A 25842-nucleotide genomic window follows, 5' to 3' on the forward strand; every position below is an offset into this window, starting at 1 on the left:
CATTCACGACATTGATACGGACGTTACTTTTAAAACTGTAGCCTCCCGGGCTAAGTTTAGACTTTTTGGTCGAGTCGAGGATCTCTGCCTCCCAACTCGAGTTATTTTTGTGTCACTCTCTCAAAAAAAAGCAATGTTCTTTGATTTGGTCGTTCCAGCAGGGCCTCCAGTCACGTGGCGTCATAGGTAAGTTTTACAAAGAGGAGGAATTATTTTTAACCAATCGAAGAAGTGAGCCGGGTCGTATAGAAAGTCAATGTATGTGCTATTTTATGGTGGAATATCTAGGCTTTTACGGTAACTGACAGCGGTAATATAAGAAGAAACGACACTCTCCCACAAATACTTTTAAAGTCTTCCCCCAAAACTTTAAAATGTTCAAAACAAGGTTATAAACAGAGATTTTTTGAAAAAGAAGAAATTGGGTTCGAGCATCCCAAGGGTCATTCATTAACAGGAGGTGGGAGAAATAAGGGAACCACTTAGGACCGTGCCAACCTGAACGATTTTCATTTTATATATATCAAAAAAAAACCAACTGTGATAAAAAATAGTCGAACTAGGCATCTTTCATTGCGAGGCAAAAGCGCATTTTGAACACTTTCAACTTTTCGCTATTTAGGTGGTTCGTCTGTACTAGATTGCTGTAAGCCGTACCAAGGAACAAATTTGACATATTCCGATCCCAGTTACCCTATTCCGAACATGCTCCTGCACCCCAGATGCGCCCCGATCCTCATCCCAGCCAATGATCCATTTTACCCGAGAGTGGGTGTCAACTGCCTCAACTTCGTGAGATCCGCCTCGTGCCTATCATGCTCTTTAGGTGAGTTATCCAATTCACCCAGTTGAATTGACGCGTCATTAATGGCTGTTCCACGACAGGGGCCCGGCAACAAACGAATCAAGTCACTGCCTTTTTGGATGGCTCGGGAATTTATGGGAATTCCATCGAAGAACTCAGCTCCCTTAGAGACTACAACGATGAAGGTTGGTAACTTGGTAATATAGCAATGTTTTTCGGAAAATGATAATTGAATTATATCAAAGTCGTCTTAATCATTTCAACTTTATAGCTGGTATGTAAAATATTCGTTCATAAAAATGCTTCTAGTGAATAGGATTCTTCGTACTTCTGAAAACGTATGTTAGGTTATTCCACCAATGAAAAAGTCAATTACAAATTTTAAAGAGGAAATTTGGCTTTATTAAGCCTTAAATAATAATTGTACCAGATGTGGGGGGACGCTTACCTTACTTCCGTTTCCTGTCAATTTTAAAGATAATGCGAATTTCGTTGCGTCATAGAAGTATCTTAATTTAAGAACAAAGTTATTGTCAGGAAAATTAATTTAAGACACACTTACGAATTATTGTGTTACGTATGTTAACATAATGGACTAATGAATCAAATTATGTTAAGTAATATCTTTTTGAAACACTATTTATCACTTCTATTCACGCAGATATATTGAGAATGACAACCAGTCCCGGCTTCCAATCACACTCTTCTACTGACCAGTATTTCTAATGATATCTTTGATTTTGCAGCGAAAATGGCCGTGACTCTGACTAGCGCTGGACCCCTTCTGCCGCGATCCCGGTCTCCAAATCGAAGTCAGTGTGGAAGTAGCCATCATGCTTTTCCTTGTTTCACCGCGGGTAAAGTATCCGCATTTTACGTACCTTATGGTTGCAGTTGGGGCTAAAATTCGAGATATATTTGGAATGACAGCATAATAGATTGAAGTTTAAATTAACTAGTCTAATTTTAAATCGAAAATAATCTGAGGCTAATTTATCTTTGTTTAGCACAGGCACAGGGGTGGCGGAATGGTTAACACTTTCACCTCGCAACAAGAGGAGTCGGGTTCGAATCCAGCTTGTGGCACTGGGTGAAAACTCGAAACAACTCCTTTTGCAAGTTATCTCCCCACTGGTTTAAGGGATTGTCTCCAGAGCTCCTCAGTTTCCCCTTACATAAAAACTTGTTGAGGGTAACGGTAATAGTTAGTGTAGGGAGCTGTTGGCTCGCGTGGCATGAAGGGCTTGCCACCACCCTCCTACGCATTATAACCTGGCCACCTGAACTAATGGCTTTAAAAGTCGCTTGATTACTGAGGCCTTAGTTGGTGCCTTGGGTATTAGCCTAGCTTATTATTATTATTATTACCATTAACCAAAGTAAAAATTACCAAATTTAATTTTATAAATTCCGTTTTTTCGAAAACTTTATGAGAACAGTTGTATTCAATATTTAGAAAAGTAATACGTGTTATTTGGAAAATTGTTTAAAAAATTAAATTTCAATCCTATTTAACACACCGCCAAATATGTACTCCGGTATAGTACGATCAAACTGTTCTCCCCAGTGTACACAGTGAGTTGTTTAGTAGAATCTTCTTTTAACCACTCATTTTCGGAAAGGCACACTCATCCATATTTTGCATAAGCCGGCATGAATAGTGGCTCCAAAATACTGTTCACCCTAAAAGGTCATCAGCAGCGTTTAATTGTACTAGATTTCTAGCGAGTGTAAAAGCGCGGTCGGCGCCTAGTGTGGGTAATAAAGTAGAACTTTGGAAGATCAAATATTGAAACTGTGTGATTGGATATGGTTTCAGGTGATGTCCGAGTTAATCAACACCCCGGACTGACATCGCTAAACACTCTTTTCGTGCGCTATCACAATCTTTTGGTGGACCGTATGAGACAGGTTAATCCGCATTGGAGCAACAAACTTTTGTTCGAAGAAATAAGGTAAATAGACCCATAACGTTTAACGCTCTAACAAGGGATTACCATAGGGGGTTGGATTCCCGGAGCCAAAAAGACTTGATTTTGCCCAGTGTAGTAAAGACCTTAAAGGGATCCACTAGGCTCGTAAGGGGATGAGAGTGTGGGTGAAATTGTCCTACTTCTAATCGCGGAATCCAACATATATTTTTTGGTAAAAAGTCGTAAATCGGTCTCGTACTACAGCGCCATCTTTATACTAATGTTTTATGAAATTTTATAAAACACGTGGTGGTTCACGTGGTGGTCCGTTGTCGACGGAAATACTTTGTGCGATTATCCGCAAGTCTTTTTGGAGTATTGTATTTGCGCCATGGAAAGTTGTTCATGTACAACCAATTGCCTCAGTGGAAAGAGACGAAACGTTTGCCCTTGCCGAAAAATAAATGTTTATTGTACCCCTGCTTGTTCATGTGCGAAAAGGGTGGATTGTAACAACGGCAAAATAAAAAAACAGTGAAATAAGTTATTTGCAAGTGGAACTGCCTGCACTTAAAAAAAGCAGGATCGCTAACGAAAAACCGAGTCAAGAGAAGAAAAAGCAGTTAAATATAGCAAGAAAATTCTCAAAGAAAAGAGAGCAGATAGTCAGAACGCAGTGATCTTTGAAAACGAATCAAAGGTAAATGTAATATTTTTAAAAGCAGTAAATCAAACTCAAATGAACAAATTATTTTATTCGAATTGAAATGAAGAATGACAGTCTTCAGTTAGAAATACCGATACATAGAAATAGGCTATCATACGGTAATCAACTGACCTATGACAACTGCGTAAAAAGACCAAAGATAAGTTAAATAAACCTGCACTTAAAATGTATCGTTTATTAAATTGGCATTAATATTATATAACAGAACGAAACACTGGTTCTTGGAAATGGTGGTGAGAACGGTAACTTACCAACCAATGACAACTACATAGAAACACCGAAGGCAAGTTAAATAAACCTTCATTAAAAAATTATTAAATATTATCAGAAATTCATGAACCGAAATTATCAACGTCCTATTCCTCTAACACGGGAGGCAAGTTCCCCCCCCCCCCCTATTTAGTAAGGAGGAGAAAACACCCCTCGAAATTCAGCCTCTCTCGATTTCACCAAGGCTACTTGAGTACGCCACCTGGCTATTGATCTTTCCTCTCACTAGATGTCGAAGTAATCTACCCGTGATGCACTAGAATTTTTCCTCTCCCGCGGGCGGGCTGAAATCCGTTCGGTTTTTATTTCCTCCCTCCCCTTGTACTATGGGAAAATGCCCCCCAATAGAAAGGAGGTCGTTGATAATTTCGGTTCATGTATTTCTGATATTATATTTACGTAGCAATATGAGACAATTGTTGATGTAAAAGTCTCCGAACTGACACTGTCTGTAATGCAAAAAATATTGCATACATTACAAGAAGAAAATCCACACATTTTGCTTCGAAGCTACTGAGAAGAACAAAACGAGCAAGCTGTCAAGTCCACCAAACCAACTGCGAGCAGTGTTGAACAATGGCAAAAAGAAATGGATGAGTTCTTTAAAAGTGTGAACCACCAAGTCCACACCACTCACCAAATCCATCTGACGCTACAATAAAGTGGGTTAAATGTGAAAAATGCGTGGCTATGGACACTCTAGTTGAACGGAAATGTTGTGCAAGAAGAAGGAATACCGGCTGTATCACAGATTATAGAAATTTTGAAAACCTAATTTTAGATAAAGAAAATCTGGAAATTCAATTTATGATCAGACAATATGTGGTAAATTTGGATGACGATGAAGCTGACCGTAAGAAACGCTACCGCTATGCAGAATACAGACAATGTACTTATTGGCAGTGGCTTTAAAAATAGAAGAGTAATTCCTTCCTGTGTTGTCCACAAAATTTGATCAAGATACCCCTATTCCAATAATCACCACACTGGATACCAGGAAGGCTTAGATGAATAGTTTTTAATATTGTATTTAAAAATTTTTTGGATTAAACATGAAGTTAACAATGCAATGATGGTATTTTTCCTCACAAAATTATTTCTTCAAAATTGGAACAATTACCATATTTAGAGTGTCTTTCCCTAGCGCTAATCAGTTCTGCTCGCTCCGGGCAAAGTGTTTTGGCGATATTTTTCCTATTAGTTATATCAGCAGGATTAGGTGGGAACATTTCTTTTACTTTTCTTTAGCATGTTTGAGATCTGTTGGCACTTTAACCGGTACGATAGTCCACTTTGAAGTTACTTTAGAGTTCTTCCTTTTCATCCTAAGCAAGAATACCAAGTTTCATATTTGTGCAGAGAATAAATAATCATATCAAATCTAAATAGCTCCAAAATATACCTTGGTTCACCATTCTTATTCAAAGAAATAGGCATGAACACTTTGTTATTATAATTTAAGACAGCAAGAACATTCCTAGCTATATAGCCTTGCCATCTAAAATATAAATATTACCATTACTTTTTAAATATCATAATACGTTGATTCGTAAAATTCAGCGATGATAAATTAAGTATCTCTACGAATTGAAAACTTATTTCCCCTATATTAATAGGGGGAGGAAATTTTAAATAACTGAATTTCATAATCACCCGATTAGGTAAATACTTTCGGCATGCCACCCAAATAGTTTACAGTTATTCTGAGCTACTTTTGCTAGTGCTAAATGTAAAAATTTGATAATGGCCTATCTTTGAACAGCGTGGGGCAGGCAAATAATTTTCACCAATTGTGCATGAATAAATGCTTACGGATAAATAAAAATTTAACCTCTTAGATGCATATTTTAGGAGGAGGCTGTGGTAAGATTCAAGGGAACCAGTATGTCTGAAAGAATTGTAATTTGTCAGCAAAAAAATCTTATTGCCTAATTTAAAAAACTTATAATCACCTATAGTTCGTGTAGTAAGAAAAATCTTTAAGAAATATTTTGTCACAAATTATGGTTTGTAATTTCCGAAAACACACTTTTTCGCGATAACCATGGCTTGTTCCTTTCATCTGGCTCAAGGTCTTCATGCTTGCATGACCCAGTAGGGCATTCATGGATATTTTGCACGTGGTTCAAGTGTGAGAGCCACATCATCTACAATTAATATCAAAAGTTTAAAGAAGTATGCACTCTACAGAATGAAACGTTTTCCCAATCAGGAAACAGGTTTATTAGAAAAACGATTCTTACTCGCATTTTATTCACGTTTTTACACACAATCCTAAGGATTTGTGTGTATTAGTCTCATGTACAGTGTAGCCGTTGCCGTTGCCGCCGATGCCAATGCTGCCGTGTCGCGCATATCTCTTCAACGGTTAGGGCTAGAAGAGTAAATGATATCTCGTTCGGGTGTACATGCATCGCCATTGATAGTCGTTCATAAATTTTTGGAATCGAAGCCCAAGATGTTGGGCATTTGCCCAATTTAACGTTTCCGTTAGTTTGGCTTTGTGTGGTTGATATTTTCTTTAAAATTAAGTCCGATAACGTTAAAAAAATTATTATTGGATAGATTAGGATTCAGCGGACTTACAACTTCGGTTATATCAGTAAATATTAATGTTAAGTATGGTTTTCGGGGTAATTTAAGGGACCCCAATGTTCGTGGTTTTATATTTCCGCCTGTAAGTCGACATGACGTTCCTTAACTTAGGTCCGATTTTCATGAAAGTATTATTTTTGAAAAGCTGTGGTTTCCATATTACCTAGAATTGCAATTACGTTGCTTAATTTTAATTCTTAGTTAGGTTTTTTGGACAGCGTATACGTACCCCCCTCAACTTCCAACACTAGAAATACGCGTGGTTATAGAGACTATACGCGAATTTATCTCTGGCATTTTTCAAGGCCGTTCTAATATGACCAAAAGTAACAAATATGTGTGACACTTATCGGAGCAGTACGTGATGCTTGCAACGTATGACCTGAAGTAACAAATAACTGTGGCACTAATCGGAGCAGTACGCGATGCTTGCAACGTATGACCAGAAGTATCAAATAAGTGTGATCAGAAGAAAAAAATAAGAAAGACACTGATCGAAGGAATCTTCGATGCTTTCAAGGTATGACTAAAAGTAACAAATTAGTGTAAATACAATTATGTGTGGCCGTTGATATATATTGGTTGTGATACCGGCGTTGCAGGTTGCTGTGAATAGCTCAAACAAACTTAACACATTAAAAGGATTGTGTGTATTCTGTACGTCTTGTTATTACAGTTTTTAGCACACCACCAGAAATGAGTTACAACGTCATCAATCCAGTCACGAATATCACCACAAATTATTCTTTACTGACCTAAAATGAGTTAAAATTTATAGTTAGAAAAGTACTTTAAAGGACAAACACACTGAGTTTCGTGCCAAATATCGTGCGAGTGCTTTAACTACGGAAACTCTTTTTCTAAAACAGGATAGTTGTTCAGGAACAAAATGAAAATTTGAGAGAGGAAATTCATACTCATTATAGATTTCATCTGCATATGACCATTAGTGACTACTTCCGATATATCACAACGTTGTTGCAACTTATTTATCAAATCACTCGAAGATCTATTTGGTCCGAGTTTCACTTTTTTGTTCGCTCGAAGACCTATCGGTACGAGCTATTAGTGAGTTTTTAATTTTCTTCAAATTTATTTAGGGTTTAGCTTTACTATCCCTTTTCATTATGGACTTATCTACTTATTCGGCAATTTTATCATCCTTTACATCACCCCTGGACTTTCACGTGCTGCACTAATAAGACAATTTCAATAATTAGATATTAAAATACTCACCATTGGCATTAGCAATAAATTACTCTTACTTAGTCTGAAAACTGTGGTTTCCGACACTTTTTGGAGTAGAAAAGTTTGAAATTGGAGATATATTTACTCTAAAAATTTTAAAATAAAAATAAATAAAAGGAAGTGAGGCCACTAAATTAAATGAATTATTGAATTATTACATTGATTCTGGAAAAAAAGTTTTTTTTGTGTTAAAACCTCTAAAGTGCTTATTTTTGGAGTGCTGACCAGTTTTGAAATTCTGAAAAAATTGGTAAATATTTAAAAATCAAAAAGAGGCTTTACAAATTTGTGAATTCTTACTTTTTAAATTGCAATTCAACTGGACTAGTAAACAGCTTCCTCTTGCTTGTTGGTATAACATTTTGAACTAATTGTGATTACCGAATTATGTTTATCACTAAAATTTGCACCCGAAGCTCTCTTTGCTAAGGCCAACAGCATTTGGTTTTCAAGTTCGGTCGCTATCAAATCTAACGCAGTTGGTAAAATTTCTTCTTGAAAACTATTAGATGTTACCAGGAATTCATACCTCAAACTTGGAATGGTTATCTCGCCCGATTTCCGTCTCTATCTAGGGGACCGTTTTTTCCCCATCATTTTGACGTCAGAGCATACGTGTTTTCTCATACGATTTTCAATGGTATTAAATCCTAGTTTCAGATAATTTCATCCCCCAGTGTCGAAAAAGGGTTCAAACATCTTTTTGCTTTTCCCTTCGCTATCGCTCTATTGATAGCGACGGTCACCTCGTAATTCGGACTTCGCGGTTCTCAAGGGCATTGTAACTGCTGACAATTTTGACAGCGCTAACAATGCCGGACTTAATCCTTCCACATGGAGAGGTCGGGAGAGCGAGCTGACCCGTCGCTATCAATGGTGGGGTTTCAACCCCTAAATTTCGAAATGGCCGGATAGTCGAACAACAAAAAACTACAGTTGTAAAAACGGGAGGTTGCGCGGGGTAAAAACTCGTAAAGAGGGGAGACGCGTGCGAGGGGGAGATTTTTTTTTCTCATACACGTCACTGAAAACGGTCCCCGAGATCTTACCATAGGGAATACGGCCGGATAACCATTCCAAGTTCGAGGTATGAATTCCTGATGTTACTGGTTCTTGTAAACCATTGGTTTGAAGAAGCACCGTATTTTGCCTATTGCCTAAATTTCCAGCATTTGAATTGTGTTTAAAAGATGTTTATATTTCTGGTTTACTATATTCTTTACAATCCGAGAGTAAAATATTTGGCCCATCAGAATTAGGGTTAAATTGGTTTTGATAGCAATATTCGCAGTACTTATCATGAATATTTAATATATGTTGAATAAAATATACGTTAACCTTCGGTATATTACAATTCCTCACAGATGCCGTTTCTGCCTGCGTAGAAGACTGGAATAGTTCTATTGCTTTACGATTAAAAACCACATTGGAAATGTTTTGTTTCATTACATCCGAATCCCTAAGCCTTGGTCGAACAGGTCTTTCCACATTCCCGAATTTAACCTCAATCCAATTATATTTTACTCTTTCCCAATTGTCAAATTCGTCAAGAAGATAAACCTTTGATCTATCCCTTTTAATATTTATTTCACCTGAAGACATCGTGGCACGACTTGGCCTAACATTAATACAGATATAGAATTAAAAAAAACGGCAGAAGCATACTCCGTAGGGTGGTTAAAAAAAATGCACATATCGAAATGTTTTGGTGCACATGGATTTTCTTGTTTATTTTGATGAGAAAATTACCCACGAAAAATTTTAAGTAAATTCATTTATATTTAGGACTGCCTCAACGAGGTTAAGTTTTACCACTATAAGCAAAAATCAGTTATGTCACTCAAATACTTTACTTGAACGAAACATTTAATATTAGTTACTTATTTAAGTTTTTACAAGTTTTATTATAGAAATAAGTACCGGTACACAATAAAATATTTGCCAGAAAGCCCCACTAAACCAAGTCATAACTGCTGAAAATCACAAGTTAGGACCTGGTTTTGTGGGGATTTCTGCCAATTATTTTATTGTGTACCAGTACTTATTACTATAATAAACCCTGTGTAAACTTAAGTAAGTAATATATATTAAATATTTCGTTCAGTTAAAGTATTTGAGTGACATCATTATTTTTTGCATATAAATTGGTTTCTTTAAAATGGTAAAACTTTAGCTCGTTGAGGCAGTCCTAAATATTGATGAATTTACGTAAAATATTTCCTGGGTCATTTTCCCAACAAAATGAACAAGAAAATCAATGTGCACCAAAACATTTCGATATTTGCATTTTTTTGAAACACATTAATACTCCGTCATCGCACATTTCTTGACGAGCGGGGCGCCGCTAAAGGGAATTACTGAAAACAGAAGGCGGACTGGCTAAGGGGGGGGGTGCATGTTTCACCCCTTATGAGCCTGGTGGGACCCTTTAAAGAGCTGGAGTTTCTTAAATCCTGATAAAACGTTTACCAAAACCATCTGACTTTTGAGAATTAATTTTTCAGGCGAATCGTGATAGCTTTCATCGAAATGATCACATTTCGGGAGTACATTCATCTAGTCATTGGCCCAACAATGATGACCTACTTCGACCTTTGGCCTCATGTAGAGGGACGAACCGAGTACAATCCGATTTTGAATCCTGGAATTTTTTCAGAGTTCTCCACGGCTGCTTACAGGTTAGTCTTTTAAACACGTCGTTTCGCAGACTGATTTTTTAAAATAAGAAAAATAGTACAGGGGAAAGTATATCATAAAAGGAAACCATATTATTATTATTATAATAGCGTGCTAATAAACGGATATTATTATTATTATAATTTTATTTGAACACACTTGGGAAGGTGGGGTGGCGGAATGGTTAGCACTTTCGCCTCAGAGCAACAGGGGCCGGGGTCGATCCCAACTTGTGACATTTTGTGAAAACTTGCACCAACTCCTTCGGCGTTGAGTTTGCCAGTTCTCTCCCCACTGGTTTAAGGGGTTTTCCCCTTCCATAAAAACCTGTTGAGGTTAACGGTAATAGTAAGTGTAGGGAACTTTTGGCATGAAGGGCTGGCCACCACACTCCTAGGCATTGTAGTCGGGATAGACTATTCGAAAGTCGAGGTCACCATTTTGAAGGTCGGGATCGCTAAATTGGGCACCTTTGATATACGAATATAGTTTCCTGATCAAAATTACTTTCTATAACTATGGATAATAAGTGTTATTTGACTGTAAAACGCGGAGAGGGAACATGCAGCGTAAACAGTCTGTGCACAATTAAGCTAGGTCTACACTCACACATTTACCACCTGTATACGCAGTATCTGGCAAAGGCTTAACCTGACTATTAAAGTTAAAGTTGAGATTCAGGTTCTTTGCATTTCACCTCCCAATCAAGTTTAAAATTATATTTCCCATAAGGTTCTCAGTTCCCTACCTTATGAGTGTGAATATTTTACTGAGAGTCGATTATTATTAGAATGTTATGTCCTTTAGGCTCAGTAATTAGGCTCGGCGTCGGACCAGTGCGTTTAAGTCGCAAGTTTTTCTCGCTGGAGGAACTTATTTGCTTAGATATGACGACAATCATATGCCACTCCATTGATATCTGTTACATTTTTAGGTACGGCCATTCAATTGTTAACGGCGATTTCCTTGAAATCCTGAGCGGTGGTCAAGTGAGCACTCTTCACCTGAAGGACAATTTCTTCAATCCTCTGCCTCTCTACAACGGCAGCTTGGACTCGATTCTCCTGGGATTGAGCAACCAGCCCGCGCAAACATTCGACCCACATATGGCCATTGATCTCACACACTACCTCTACAAAGTAAGTATTCAGGAATAGGACAACCATTCTATATGGAAAGCCGCGTGAAATGTATTGAAAAAGTTCTTAAGAATTTTGCGATGAGAGCGCTCGAAACCGATCTGCCGATTTCGACAGATCAACTAATCGGTATCGCTCTCAGATCTTTTTTTTGCTTGATCCAACGCAGCAAGTTCTTTGCATGTTCCTTTCAGCTTGAGAGTAAAGCTCTCAAATTTTATGAATATGTTCCTTTTTCTTCTCAATCGGAGTGAGGTTAATTACGTCAGCGAACCTCTAGGAGGCAAATGGAAAACGCTTTAACAATCACAAGCTAGAAGGTCCATTTTTTAATATAACTAAAGGATTATTTTTCGAAATATGTTAAATTGTTAAATAAAATAATAACACAACATTGGATAGGGTCTCCCTAAATGTGGAAAGCTTTCGCCCCTTCATACTCAAAAGGGGAAAGCACCATAACAGAAGCCTATATTATCACTGTAAGAATCATAAATCACCACCCACAACCACTGCTAGCGGCCACCATGTTTTAGCGCGAAATAAAGTCTACGAATAAGGAAATAGCACAGCACCAACACTTCCAAAAATGGCCACTCCAATAAATGACTTTCTATATTTCTGGCGCTAGATAGTAAATTTTTGCTCAAATTGTTTGAGGTCTCCTATAAAAAATGAGTTCGGGTTATTTTCCTTTAAGAAATTCGATTGTTCTAAAATTTCTTGACTATTTGACGTTTTCTTTAAAGGGAGCATAAGATGTTTTGAAAATTGGCGGTTATATTTCCGGGTGGGGGGGGGGGGCAGTGACTTTATTTTAAATCGCCATTTTACACTACCCCAAATCTGGACTCTGGTATACTAAAATAGAAGTTCACCCCAAGTTTACGTAGCGAATTGCTTAACAGAATCTTTTTTGAACGAATCATCTTCTACAAAACTAGGAAGAGCGGCCACGGGAGAGGCCTCCCAATTTTGCATGAAGCTGTATAGTGGTTCCTATAGACCTTTCACCCTAAAGGTCGAACAGCGCTCCTAGTGGTTAAAACGCGAAAGTGGTTGATCGAATGTCCTAATTTATACATAATACATCCTTTAAACTCTGCTGCAAGTATTCTAATTAAATAACATCCAGTGGTTAATTTTATTCGTTAGGTTCGGGAAAAACCCAATGGGCTGGACCTAGCCGCCATTAACATCAACAGAGGCCGAGATCATGGACTGAAGAGCTATATTGACTACGTTAAATACTGCTTCAACATTCAAATATTCAATTTTGAAGATCTAGCTTCTGTTATGCCTCCGGATAATATCAACAGATTGCGAAGTGTTTACAGGTAAAAATTCAAGAAGCTTTTTTTTAAAAAGATGTTTCATACTGAATACACAGAACTGGCTAGTGGCTACACCATGATACACATTTATCTGAATAGAATCACAGTTTTGATTTCGTTTCTGTACATGTCTAAACGTTCTTTTTACTTTCACTTCCAATCTAATTCGATTTATAAATGTAATTTGTGTTTTTCCCAAAGATGTGGTTTTCCTAGAGCAACGCGAGTGGTCGGGCAGAAGGTCGCCGGAAAATTCTTCTCTACACAATGAAAGCTTCAATAAAACCTATTCGGCCAAGGAAGTAATAATAGATAGAATATGGACAGGATTATTAAAAGGGCAAAAAAGCTCCGCGATGGTGAGCGTCGACTCGAAAAACTTGCTTTAACTTGTATTACGTTCAACGCCGTTTTTGCATATCGATAAATTAAAATTATAAATTGAATGTTGAACCTATTTGACTTGGTTTAACTTGAGTATGGATTGACTAGCCAGGCAAATTGGCTATTTGACCAATCGGTAATAAAAGTAAGAGGGTTATATTGAAGCGTCTATTTCCAGTTTTTCTATATCTGTTAGACAGACATCCCTTAAACTCAAGGCAGAATTAAGACCTTTAGAGGCCCTAAACACTTTGGAGCCGCCATGTATATATATTTCAAAATATAGATAATTTGACAATGTTTCTCCTACTTTATAATACGCATGTGTTTATTTTACTTAATGGTTAATCCAGCCCTCTTTAAACTGATTCTAATAATAGTTAATATACATACACATACTTCTAAAGAGGTGACGCTTTTAACTTTTGGACGAAAGGAAATAGATAATAATTAAGTGAAAAAGCGCGTATCGGGTTCCTCGGCTTTTGAGTTGGGGTCTTGTACACTACCGCCAAATAATTTCCAGTAAAGTTTTTATACTAAGTTGGCAGCAGCTATAGAAGGTTCTCTAGAAGTCGCCACCATCATATTAACCAAAGAGCACCTCTGTTGAGTTTCCGTGTCACATATTAGCCTGCAGCCGTAATAGCCTGTGTTACAGGTATCATATTTCCCCTTCGCGAAGTAACTATTTTCTTCAAGCTAATACGTTTTGGAAAACCACATTCCTCCTAACCAAAAATCTTCTTACACCAACCATTCACGTTGCCCCTTATGTTTTACGATTACTACCTACTTAAATTTTTCCTTTCATTAATTAATTCCATTACCCTTTTCTTTTATTTGCCCAGTAATGTTAAAAAAAATTGCTTCCAAACGGTTTGTCCCACTCCAATATTAGTTATAATTTCCCACTTAAAACTTAAAATTCTCTCACCGCAGATACGTCCGAGATATCGACCTGTGGACTGGCGGTTTGCACGAGTATCACTTGAAAGACGCCATCGTCGGACCCACTTTCGGGTGCTTGATAGGGCAACAGTATTTCTACACGAAATTTGGGGACAGACATTACTTTGAACACGGAAATCAGCCTGCCTCCTTCACCGACGGTAAGCTCTTTCTCTTTACTCATGGATATTTGTACTTGGAATGTCTTAGGACCCATTGGCACCGTGCTGTCGCTCGAGAAACGGCACGGTTTAATTACTTTGAATGTAACACGTAGCGCGTTTTCTCAAATACATTAGCTGGCTGCCGTCGCTAAGAAACCGTGCCGCAAAAAGAAAATGAAGGGCACTCACTGGGAAAACAGACTTACGAGAAAATGAATTTAACAACCGTCAATTAGTTTTCACACTGAAGATCTTGGAGAATGTGTAACATTCTTCGCGAATTTTTTCTAGAGGATCTCTAGATCAGTTACGCCACTAGAAGCGAAAGTTTCTTCTAACATTCAAATTTAAGAACCATAGAATCGTTAAAATTTTTTGTAAGATGCTACAGAATCGCCTGTTTTGAGAAGCGGGTCGTCATCTTAAATCTTTTTCCATTTACTCATTTAGTTAGTACGAAGACATCATCCACCTAAAACGCTAGACGAAATAGCTGTTAAGTTAAAAGGGTCTAACTATTTTATTATCTTGGATTGCTCAAGGGGATTTGGCAAATTGAAGTTTCCGAGTAATTATCAAACGTTTGCAACACATTGGGAACGTTATAAATTTAAGAGCAAGCCGTTTGGTGTCTCATCAGCTCCGGAAGTATTTCCAGAGTTAGTACGTGGGTTACTGCAAGGCATACCGGGACGATATACTGTTATTTAATGAAACTAAAGCCTAAAGAAGCCACCTAGTAACGCGTTTTGGTAGGGTAGTAAATCCACATACACGGTACGGTTACAGTTAGTTGTTTTTTTTAAAGTTGTTGTTTCATCCGTCACGAATACCGTTGTTAATACTAAGTTCTTGTTTTGCATTCTTTGTCATTGCTAAGTCTCAAAAAATAAAATATAAAAAATTAAAATAATATTAAAAACAAAGAAAGATGTCACGATAGATGGCGCCTTACATTATAGAGGGCGCCCTACTATGTATAATATCAAAAGTGACCTAATTACGAAAACTGTGTCAATCGGACCTATTTCTTAATGAATGTTACGAGCGAAATACAAGTTGGGAGGGGAGAAAGGAAAGTATGTCTTGGGGAGGGAAGGAAGTTAAAACCAATAAATAACGCCTCGTAGTAAGGAACGGAGGGACTAAGTAGCACTGGTCATAGTTAGTGTATTTTTTTATTTTTCATCGTTCTGTGGAGATGCTATCGCCATCTACCTACGATATAATATCATAGACTAAAAAGGATCCAGAAAGGCGACAAACAAATAGTCTTTTATGTGGTCGATCTCGAGTCGAGCATTCATTAAACCTTTGGCATACGAAAGTACCGGGATTGTCACACTTTTGTTAATTATGCCACTTTTGATAATATGTACTCGTTATGTGTATAGTCAATAAACGGGAGTCTTCCCTTGGAACTCGTTATTAGACAGTCCCTTTCAAAATAAACACTACAGACAAAGGCTGGAGCATCGTTCTAATTTTTCTATGACATTCAGAACGAATACAGAGGCAACAATACTAAAATCTGCAGTTTTAGAAACCTTGATTTTTTGTGTGGTTCTCTTTCAATTTTGGTGAATATCATGAATTAATAAAGTAGTCCAGGATACTACTGATCCTTAAATGGTTCAAGCAATTAAAAAAGAGTAGTTTTTGACCACCAAACCACCCTTATTTCCGAGCCTGAACCTGACGCCTGATTTTGGTTTTTGTTCTTTCTTGTTAGGTCAACTGAAGGAGATTAGAAAAGCATGGCTATCGAAAGTCATTTGCCTCGCTGGAGATTTCATCCCACAAATGCAGCTGGACGTTTTTCAACCTGTCTCTAAAGAGTTAAGTTTCTTTTCATAGTTTTCTTAAAGCTTAGATCGGCTAATATAGTAAAAGTACTACCCTAGTAGTACCTTTTGGGAAACGTATTTGCACCGGTAAAAAAATAGATTTGGTCTATGTTTGTATTATTGTTTGAACATTTTCTAAGAGATAAGCAATTAACCTTTTCATTTAACATAAAGTGACCTAGCGACCAATGTGAGAAGTTCTCTTAGCTGCTGGAATTTCGTCTCGTAAACAGTGGGTTTCCGTTTTGAAATGGCAAACCATCTGTTTAACGGACGAAAATTAATAAGCTAAGTGAATTTATCACCGAAATGTAAACCGAAAGGGCTAATTATTGCAAATCCTGAGCTTGTATTAATTAATCCGGGACGTAAAATGTTAAACCATGGAGGAAGAAACTACTTCTGGAGAGGTAAATACGATATCTCTAGCACGGGCCGATTGTTAGAAGTGTGGCACGAAAATCCGCTAGAGGCGCCAAGCGTTACGCCTAATTCGTAGGCTTTTAGTGACTCCTATTTTTGGACAGCCATTACGGAATTTTTATAAAGTTATAGTTATTCCGTTCATCCATAAGTGGCGACACTCTACTAGGCACAATAATTGCGCAGCTTTTCGCGTGCCTGCTTTTCTTCTGCACGATAGTAGTTTTTTCCTCCATGGATAAACCAGAGATCCTGCGCTTATAGAGATTTGAAACTCCCCATAGCTCCAGCGACACACTATTTTTAGTCGACGGTGGCGCCCCTCGACGTCTGGGAGGAAGCTATTTCGTTGCCATAAGCCAAAAATGCTTGGAATTTTTCTTGACGCGTTTTCGAGAGAGTTTCATATCTCTATAAGCGCCGCGAGTAGCAGGATCTCTTGTTAAACACACTTTTTCGGATCCCTCTCCCTCGTAAAAACTGTGTAACTCACTCTGCGCATGCGCGAAAATATCACAAGAAGCAGCCTTGTTTGAATTACACGATTTGCGCTTGCTGTTTTTTAGAAAGTACGGCCGTTCCTTGTGAGACCTTCGTACTTGCGTTGTTACGCCTATTTTCCCCTATAGTCGAATTAGAAGACGCGTGTTCGCGATTAATTAAGAAATTTAGTGACCCCGTAACGGCCCTTTATTAATATTTCGACATTCAGTGCCACAAATACACCAATGCCGCCAATGACAAAATTTACGTTCCAATAGGCGCTTAAATAAAAAATCTTATAGGCAATCGCCAAGTAGAGTCAGGACCATCAAATTACTATTTATCTGGTGATGGTTGAAATAATGAAAACACCTGGCTCTTGCAATTATTACTTTTTGGCGATTTCCTTGAATATTATTTTTTTAATCGAATTTTTATTATTAAAAATTTTTTTTTGTTACGATTTTAAAAACGTATCTTCTATGTCATTCAATTATCTGGAGTTTAGCGACATAAAAAAAAGAGTTCAGCTTCACATTGTACGCCCAGACATCGGTCAATAAATGATAAATCCAGGACCCGATTTTAAAAAAATAGTCCCTGTTGACGAAAATGTTCGTGAGTGGAACTACGTCTTTTTTGGGGCAAAATTTTAAAGTCACGTGAGAGGATTCCTTAGGCGGGGGAAAGAACTATAATTTAAAAACGCGTTGCACGTATAGGTACAATAACACACGTGGTCTCTATAATTCTGATGTAAATTGAAGTAAGAACTAATTAAAAATTGCATGAATCTTTTCGTAAATAAAATAAGAAAGCTTATTTTATATTTCTTTCAGAATGTTTCGCCTAAATACTTAGGATACCTCCTGTTATTGTTTTATCTGATATTAAGTTTCAATATTTTATATTATATTAATTATTACTTTATACTAATTAGTGGTTAATCAATACAGACTCTGACTGTGATTTTGGAAATGATGGACCTTTAACAACTACTTGTGAAGTAAAATGGTATATAGTGATTTGATTAACATCTAGGTTTTCGTGATTCCTTAATATTTATTTAGGATACTTTTATCTTTAGTGAAAATACCCCTCCTAAGACTAAGAAGAAACAATGGCTGAAATCGCCTATGAAAAATATAGACCATGGGCCAATAAATTATAAATTATAATTATTTGGCCCATGCATAGACTCATTATTAAAAAAGGAAGGAACAAATAAAAGGAAAAAATAATCGAGCTAGTAAATTACGGTCTAATGTTTGTGAACGTATAAAAATTCGTAATCGGAGCTACGGAAAGAACATTAAAAGAAATGAGCTTGAAACCCGAAAAATCAGTTTTTTTATGTTGGGGCCTTGGGGGTTCAATTAAATAACCCTAAAACTATGGACGCGTTTCAAAGGAGAATTATTAACAAAAATTCCGAATGATAAATTTGTCGCAAGATAAGGAGACATAAAATTATCTACCAGCTTCATGGAAAGAATATTGGCAACAACTACTCCCATAATTGTAAGTGAAACAATTAAAATATGTCAGATAATAATCCTAATTTAGATTTTGAACTTTAAAGGAACCAAAGGTCATGATATTCAATAAAAAAGAGCTGTGCAATTTTTGTTAGGGACAATATTTTCAAGGAGCCTAAGGTACTGACAGTAAAAGTTTTAGTCCAGCTAATGTACTCCTCAAAAATGAAAACAACGGAGCTCTATATTCTGTAGTAGGGGCTACTTTAAGAACGAGCGCTATAATCAACTCCATGACGTCGCCTATATAAAGAATTCACTTGTGAAAAAACACCCAGATTGTGTTGAATTATCCACTCGGAAATGGACTGAACTACAAGATCGAAGGGAACTAAGTTACGCAACCAAAAAACTTTCAAAATGTTCGTTACGATTCATTCTGTCGTTATAGAACTCTTCTGTAAAAAATAGGCAAGGATTTGATAGGAAACAAGGCTAAAACTCTTCTAACAAACAACGAGGAAGTGAAAGCCTTTTGGATTTAAGCATTACACAAATGCTCTGTAGATTCAGCTGTAGGGGCCAAATTTTTAACAAATTGATTGACAAGTTAATTAAAACTGACGGAAATGGTCAAGTAAGAAACGAAAAAGATGATATGGAGTCAACTTAAGAGATAAAAACCAGAATGCCAGGACTAAGAAAGCATAAGAAAAGACTTCCAAGATATTAGTAATCAGGGTAACATGAAATAGTCTGTTTAAAAAAAAAAAAGATTTAAATAAAAGATTTTATGAATCCTTATTTTTTTGCTACAATTCTTTCCCTTTACAGTAATTTTCTTTTCGTCACGTTTAATAGCCCGAAGCTTGGAATTATTGTTGCATACCTGCTGGTATGTTGGATGGTGACCAGAGTTATTTGCTTGTCGTTGATGGCTAAATTCATTTTCAAGCGGATACTGATTAAAATTTGCAGTCAAAACAAACTTAGTGCCTTTGGAAAGTAAGAACTCAATCATTTCTAAAATAGCCCTGGCTGAAAATAAGAAATATTTATTAATTGTCTCATTTTTAATGGTATTCCATGGTCGCAATTAAATACGTGTTTGTTTCAATCATTTTTTGGTTCCTCGGTGGTATTTGGCTTTCCATCCATCTTCCGTCTATTTTTAACGTGTCCTCTTTCCAATCACTTAGATATTGTAAAAAGTAATTTTTTTGGAATAAAAATATTAAAAATATTTTAGATGAGTGTTAACTTATTCCAGCTTTATGGAATATTACTTAAAGTTTTCAATCGTTTAAAGTTCTGTACGGGTTCACCCACGGATTACGAGTATGGTAACATTCTTCGAAATTTCTTGCGTTCATGCCGTCGAACCACCGATTAAATGTTCTTCTGACTTTTCATCTCCAAAATCTGTATACATTGCATTTGCAACAGATTTAATCAATTTTTGTTGAGCTTGGGGGTATACATGGTCGTCAGTAAGGCGGAAAGCCTTTCTTAAGGTTGACCTACCGCACGCTCTTTCAAACAATTTTATAATGGTGTCCCACGCCATATACTGTCCATTTTTCAACATGAGTCTGAATTTACACCTATTTCCACTGTTTAAGAGGCTAGTTCGAACTGGTTTCGTCAGGTGTGGGGGTCAAATACGAAATAGATGAATCACTCTTCATATGAAGCATGTACGTGTATACACTTGTAGCATCCATCTTCGTCAACTTTTTGTGTTTTGTGAAAACTTCCCTGTTAGCTTTTAATTCTAAGAGCGTAACTGCTGAAAGTGAAGCTCATCACCACTGATAGTTTCTGTTGGAAAATGAAATATTGAAGTTTTGTGGTAGCACCTTTAATCATGAAAATCAATGCATGTGAAACTATGGGATTCTCCATTTGGCTATTTTGTCGAACGGATCTTTAATTTTGGAATACCCAACAAGATCTCCAGTTTTTACCTCTCCGAGGGGACAAAGTCCCCTAGGAGGGGTTATACAATCACCGTGTCTGTCTGTGGGTCTGTGGGTCTGTCAGGCCTGCGAACGCGTTCGCATTTTCGGGGCAAAGGGTAATCACTGCGTACGCAGTTTCTCGAGACCTCTGCGTTTGCAGTTTTTCGAAGGGTTGGCAAAACCACCGTGTGACGGTGAGCGTTAACGGATTCATTTGCGGTTTGGTTTGGTTTTTTCGCTCACCGTCGTGACGGTTGGTGTGTTACGTTTTTGTAATGTTTATGCGTAGGTTGTGAGTGTTGAGTTTGTGTTCTGATGGTTGTGCATGTTGAGTCTGTTGTGTTTGTATGGGCGTTTTCTCTCCAACTTCTTCTTAATGACTTTGGGACGGACCGAGTGCTGAGTGTAATGCTACCTCTCAACGTCCAATGGCAGGGTTTCCACCAGTTGTACACGGTATTCGTCTTAGTATCAATTTGCGATCGCATCGGGCGGGATTTGAACCCGAGACCTCCTGCTTGACAGGCGGACGTTCTACCACAGAACCACCGACACTTATTACGCCTTATTGAAAATTAGACCTTCAGCTTTATCGGAAGCTTATTTAATATTACGAAATTTTGGTTTAATTAAAATAGAATTGAAATTGAAATTTTTGCATCGAAGAAATTCTAATTTAGCGTTTCTCTATTGATTAAAAACAAATGCGCCACCCAGGTTTCGAACCCAGGCCATTCGGCTTGACAGTCGAGCGCTCTACCACAGAACCACCGATAGCTGCTTAGGTTCACTGAAATTAAGACACGCATCGTAAGCATAATAGGTAATAAAGTCTTTTTTATTAATGAATTTATGAAGGCCTAATCCGGTTTTTTTACGAATGAAATTTTAAAGGTTAAATCTTGTTTTAGCGCAGTCAGCCGAGATAAGAGGGTTAAAGGGTAGACCCTGTGGGTGGTCCACTTTGTTACTTTTTGTTATTTATTTACGGGTATTATTAACGACCTATATATAGTTGTGTTAATTCAAAGTTGATAATTTAAAGTTTATTGCTTTAAGAGCTGGCGGTTAGTCAAGTGGCTCTCTGTGCTTTGTTGATGGTAAGGTTTTTGCTTCTTGTAAATATATTTGGTGTGGATATTTGGATATCTACGATTTCTAACGCAGTCAATGATTTCCTGGGTGTGCGAGTCATTATATGATATTGGAAATTGGACGGCATTGGTCTTTTTCATGCGGTATGTGTCACAACGTCAACTGGAAGTCTACATGTACGAGTGTTGAAATAAAATGAGCGTTAAAGATGCGGCAAGTAATTCGTAAGCGAGAAAAATACAAATACCATCTGTAGATATTTCTTTCATTAAAATTTGCTTAGTATTATATTCAACTGATAAACATGTACTGCAAAAAGGGTTAAATTCAGTTGTGCATTGTTTTAGTAAGTCTAACTCGCTGTTGTAACTACTTAATTTATAATATTCTGAATAAATTAAACTCGATTGTTTCGACTCAATTATTTAAATTAAAATTAAAATTTTATACCGGGCAGGGTTTGAACCGAGAATACGTTTTTCGTAAATAACTCTGAATTGCGGAGATATCTTTGGGGGTCGTGTCGAGAAATTAATACCACTAGGGACCATTCTTCCGAGGAGAGGTATATTTTGGCTTGCCAACTTGTTTTACTGTATACAAGATTTTTAACCTTTATCTCAGCTAATAACAAGAAAAAGTATTTTTGAGGGTCTTCAAGTTAATTCAAAATTAAATCTTCAGCTAGCTGAATAAACATTTCTGGTTGAAAATTAGAAATGACTAGGCAAATTTAAAATTCCTGAACTTTCAAGAGATTTATATAAATTGGGAGCTTGATGATACAAAGATACACCAGTGTACTACTAATGGATGCCATCTTCGAAATTTTTTACTTTTTAGCTGGCTCATCTTTACTTGCGTAGCCAAGAAATGTTGTCTAGTTTGCTCAGTTCTTCATCAGATTTCAACTCAAAAGTAAATTCTTATTTTCCCACCTTGTCATTTGAGATGAGAGACAGCAGAAAGTATGACGGATAGAATCACTTATCCAACATATACTACCATTTGGAATAGTTTTTTCGTTGCCCATTTAAACTTTTTCTTGATTACCAGAACAAATTTCACCAAAAATTTACTTAAATATTCTTGGCATAAAATTTTTGAAGGGAACTTCGGGATAAGCGTGTGCTTCGTTATTGCTGATTCATTATTTTTAATGAAAAGTTGAATAATAATTATAAAAGATCTGCTACTACATTGATTAAACAATATTTATTTAAATAATTAACTCCATGTAGTAGCAGATCTTTTATAATTTTGACTAAGTTACAATTTTTAACCATGGAACAAAATTTTATTATTTATGATTAAGCGTATTTAGTTAGGAACGCTTAGAATTGCAAATCGCAGAAAACTCGAATACGGTGTCACGTTTTTTTTATTTATTTTTTGACTGCTAGGTGCTAGGGAACAATTTTCAACGATAAAGTTGTAGAACATACTTGAAAACCTACAAATAAAGTTTGTTCGATCACAAACGAATAATTTTTTCCATAGATAATGAGGTCAGCCAAATATCAAGTACGCCATAGCAGGCCTAAGGGTTGTTTTACAAAGCTTAGTTAAATTAATTGTTTTTGAGAATAACATGTCAATGTATGATAAGTTAACCACTTATTTGGTACAAACAAGTGAGAGAAAGATAAACAAGTACTTTCCAATCAACCTAAAAAAACATTTTTAATCGAAGTAACGAATTGGCGTTAGAATTTATAGCCCGGTGTACCGGTAAGATTTAAACCACACCACCGGAGTTCTATCATTATAATGCCCTACGTCAGCGTTCACAAGCCCGGACAGGTGACAAAATCCAAGATGGGCAGTAGAACCCTACTACTGATGGTCTAACCTTAGACGCAAGCCCCTCAACCCAGCAGAAGGTGAAACAATGGGACGACCAACCCCTCACTTCACACACAGCAGTGGGAACTCCAACCGACACCCTACCTACATAAGGAACGACAGGCACACAGCAGTCCGCATAACTCGGCACAACTGACACCGGAGATTCCGGTGGACTCCAAAAGACCGGGAAACGGGACCACTGCGCCTCATACAGAGACCCGCCGCCCCACAGCAGGCTACCCAATCCTCCGAGGGAGCCAGTTTGCCTGGACCCTCTCCGTTAGCTTGATCCGAAGCCCAGTTTCCAGCCCCAACCTGACCGAAATTGGAGGTGGAGATAGAACCATTTGATCAGAGCTAACATCTCCCAGTGCTTTGTAAAACAACCCTTTGGCCTGCTATGGTGTAATTGATATTTTGCTGACCTCATTATCTAAGGAAAAAATTGTTCGTTTGTGATCGAACAAACTTTATTTGTAGGTTTTCAAGTATGTTCTACAACTTTATCGTTGAAAATTGTTCCCGAGCACCTAGCGGTCAAAAAATAAATTTAAAAAAAAACGTGAAAACGGATTCGAGTTTTCTGCGATTTGCATTCAAAGCGTTCCTATACGCATACCCTGAAAATTTCAAAATTATATCTCAATAAGTTTTTGATCAAAAAGCCTGGTCAGAGCAAATCGGGCCTCCCTAAAGATATTTTTTTTAGATTAATATGTAGCATATACAAATCTGGAATTCAAATATATAACGTATATTAAGCAATAACTGTTATTTTTCAGAATTTTCAAATCTCGATAAATAATGTATAAAGGGTCGATAATTTAAAAATATATATTTTTCTTTGCAATTTTGTTTTATTTCCGATTAAAAAATATAATTATAAATTTACGTTTAACTTTACCTGTTTTATACTAAAAACCGATTAAGTTAGTGGAGAAAATGTAAGAAAGTTCTTTTACGGATGGCCCCTTAAACAAACCCCTCTCCTTCTCCGTCTTAAATCGATTTAGCATATAAAACAAGTTGGCCAGCCAAAATATACCTCTCCTCGGAAGAATTGTCCCTAGTGGTATTAATCTCTCAAGATCACCCTTAAAGATATCTCCGCAATTCAGAGTTATTTACTAAAAACCTGATCATGGTTCAATCCCGCACGGTATATAATTTAATTATAATTAAAATAATTGAGACGAAACAACCGAGTTTAATTTATTCAGAATTATAAAAGTAGTTACAACAGTGAGTTAGACGAACTAGAACAACGCACAATTGAATTTAACCCTATTTACAAAACCAGTTTATCAGTTAAATGAAATACGAAGCAAATTGTAATGAAAGAAATATCTACAGAGGGTATTTGTATTTTTCTCGCTTACGAAATAACAACACAAAAACCTTCTTTAAACCACTTCACACGAAAAAATGATAATTAAAAGCTAACAATACCGCCCAAAAGCTCAACACAATAAAAAAATTAAAATACAAAAACCCAATCGACCAAACTTTGGAGCCAAAACAACCAATAGAAAAATGTATAATAACAACCCAATCAATCAGACCAGAGCAGATCAAAAATAATTAATAGAAAAATATATAATAACAACCCAATCGATAAGGCTTCAGAGCCAGAATAGCAAATGAAAAAAAATATAATAATAACCCAATCGATCAGGCTTCAGAGCCAGAATAACAAATAGAAAAATAAATAATAACAACCCAAACGATCAGGCTTCAGAGCCAGAATAACAAATAGAAAAATTAATAATAACAACCTAATAGATCGGGCTTCAGAGAATCAATCCAAACACCAACACCAATAAAAAAATTAATGGCAAAAAACTAAACACACCTTACCTTTGACAAAGCACAGAACAGGCACTTAACTTAATTTTAAATATTAAACGCCAAACCAACACCACCGCAATAATACAACAATATCACAAATTTTAAGAATAAGCATTAATAAATTACGAACTTTCGACCTAGTTATAATCAAACCGCAGAAGTTGGAAAATACGACGTATACACTTTGAAGGTTCCATCAAAAATGATTCTTTCCGAAAACGTAAATGTTCTCAAAACATTAATAGACAAAAAATAAGTGACAAAAAGGTTCCTCCAAAAAAAATTAACCATTTCGCGGTAGAAGTAAATAATTTTAAAAGAATAAAAGATAAAAAATATACAACAGCAAAAATAAAACGTCAAATAATAGAAGAAAAAAATCTTTAACTCCATTCATTAAAAAAACACTAAACAAAAGTACCAAATGGAAATTAAGCAACTTATTATATTAAACAAAAAATTCAAGACTTTATTAACTATTATGCTTACGATGAGTGTCATATTTGAAGTATAGCTAAGGAGTTATCGTTGGTTCTGTGGTAGAGCGCTCAACTGCCTAACTGAACGGCCCGTTTTCAAAACCTGGGTGGCACTTTTGTTTTTAATCAACAGAGAAGACGCTACATTAAAATATCTTCGATGCAAAAATTTAA

At 36.6% G+C, this 25842-nt stretch overlaps 1 protein-coding gene across 1 annotated transcript in view; it reads left to right on the forward strand.

Moving 5' to 3' along the window:
• Positions 1 to 25842, forward strand: part of LOC149959051 (peroxidase-like) — a 34971-nt gene that overhangs the window by 3994 nt on the left and 5135 nt on the right. Inside the window, exons 3-11 of the mRNA XM_090165128.1 lie at positions 623 to 826; positions 886 to 990; positions 1552 to 1662; positions 2625 to 2760; positions 10063 to 10236; positions 11169 to 11373; positions 12529 to 12710; positions 14034 to 14203; positions 15939 to 16044. Of these exons, the coding sequence (XP_090021254.1) occupies positions 623 to 826; positions 886 to 990; positions 1552 to 1662; positions 2625 to 2760; positions 10063 to 10236; positions 11169 to 11373; positions 12529 to 12710; positions 14034 to 14203; positions 15939 to 16044 (1393 nt within the window). The remainder of the gene's footprint in view (positions 1 to 622; positions 827 to 885; positions 991 to 1551; positions 1663 to 2624; positions 2761 to 10062; positions 10237 to 11168; positions 11374 to 12528; positions 12711 to 14033; positions 14204 to 15938; positions 16045 to 25842) is intronic.

The sequence above is a fragment of the Leiobunum rupestre genome, chromosome 2 (genome assembly GCF_980474605.1).
Source record: "Leiobunum rupestre chromosome 2, qqLeiRupe1.1.hap1, whole genome shotgun sequence".
Classification (NCBI taxonomy): Eukaryota; Metazoa; Arthropoda; class Arachnida; order Opiliones; family Sclerosomatidae; genus Leiobunum; species Leiobunum rupestre.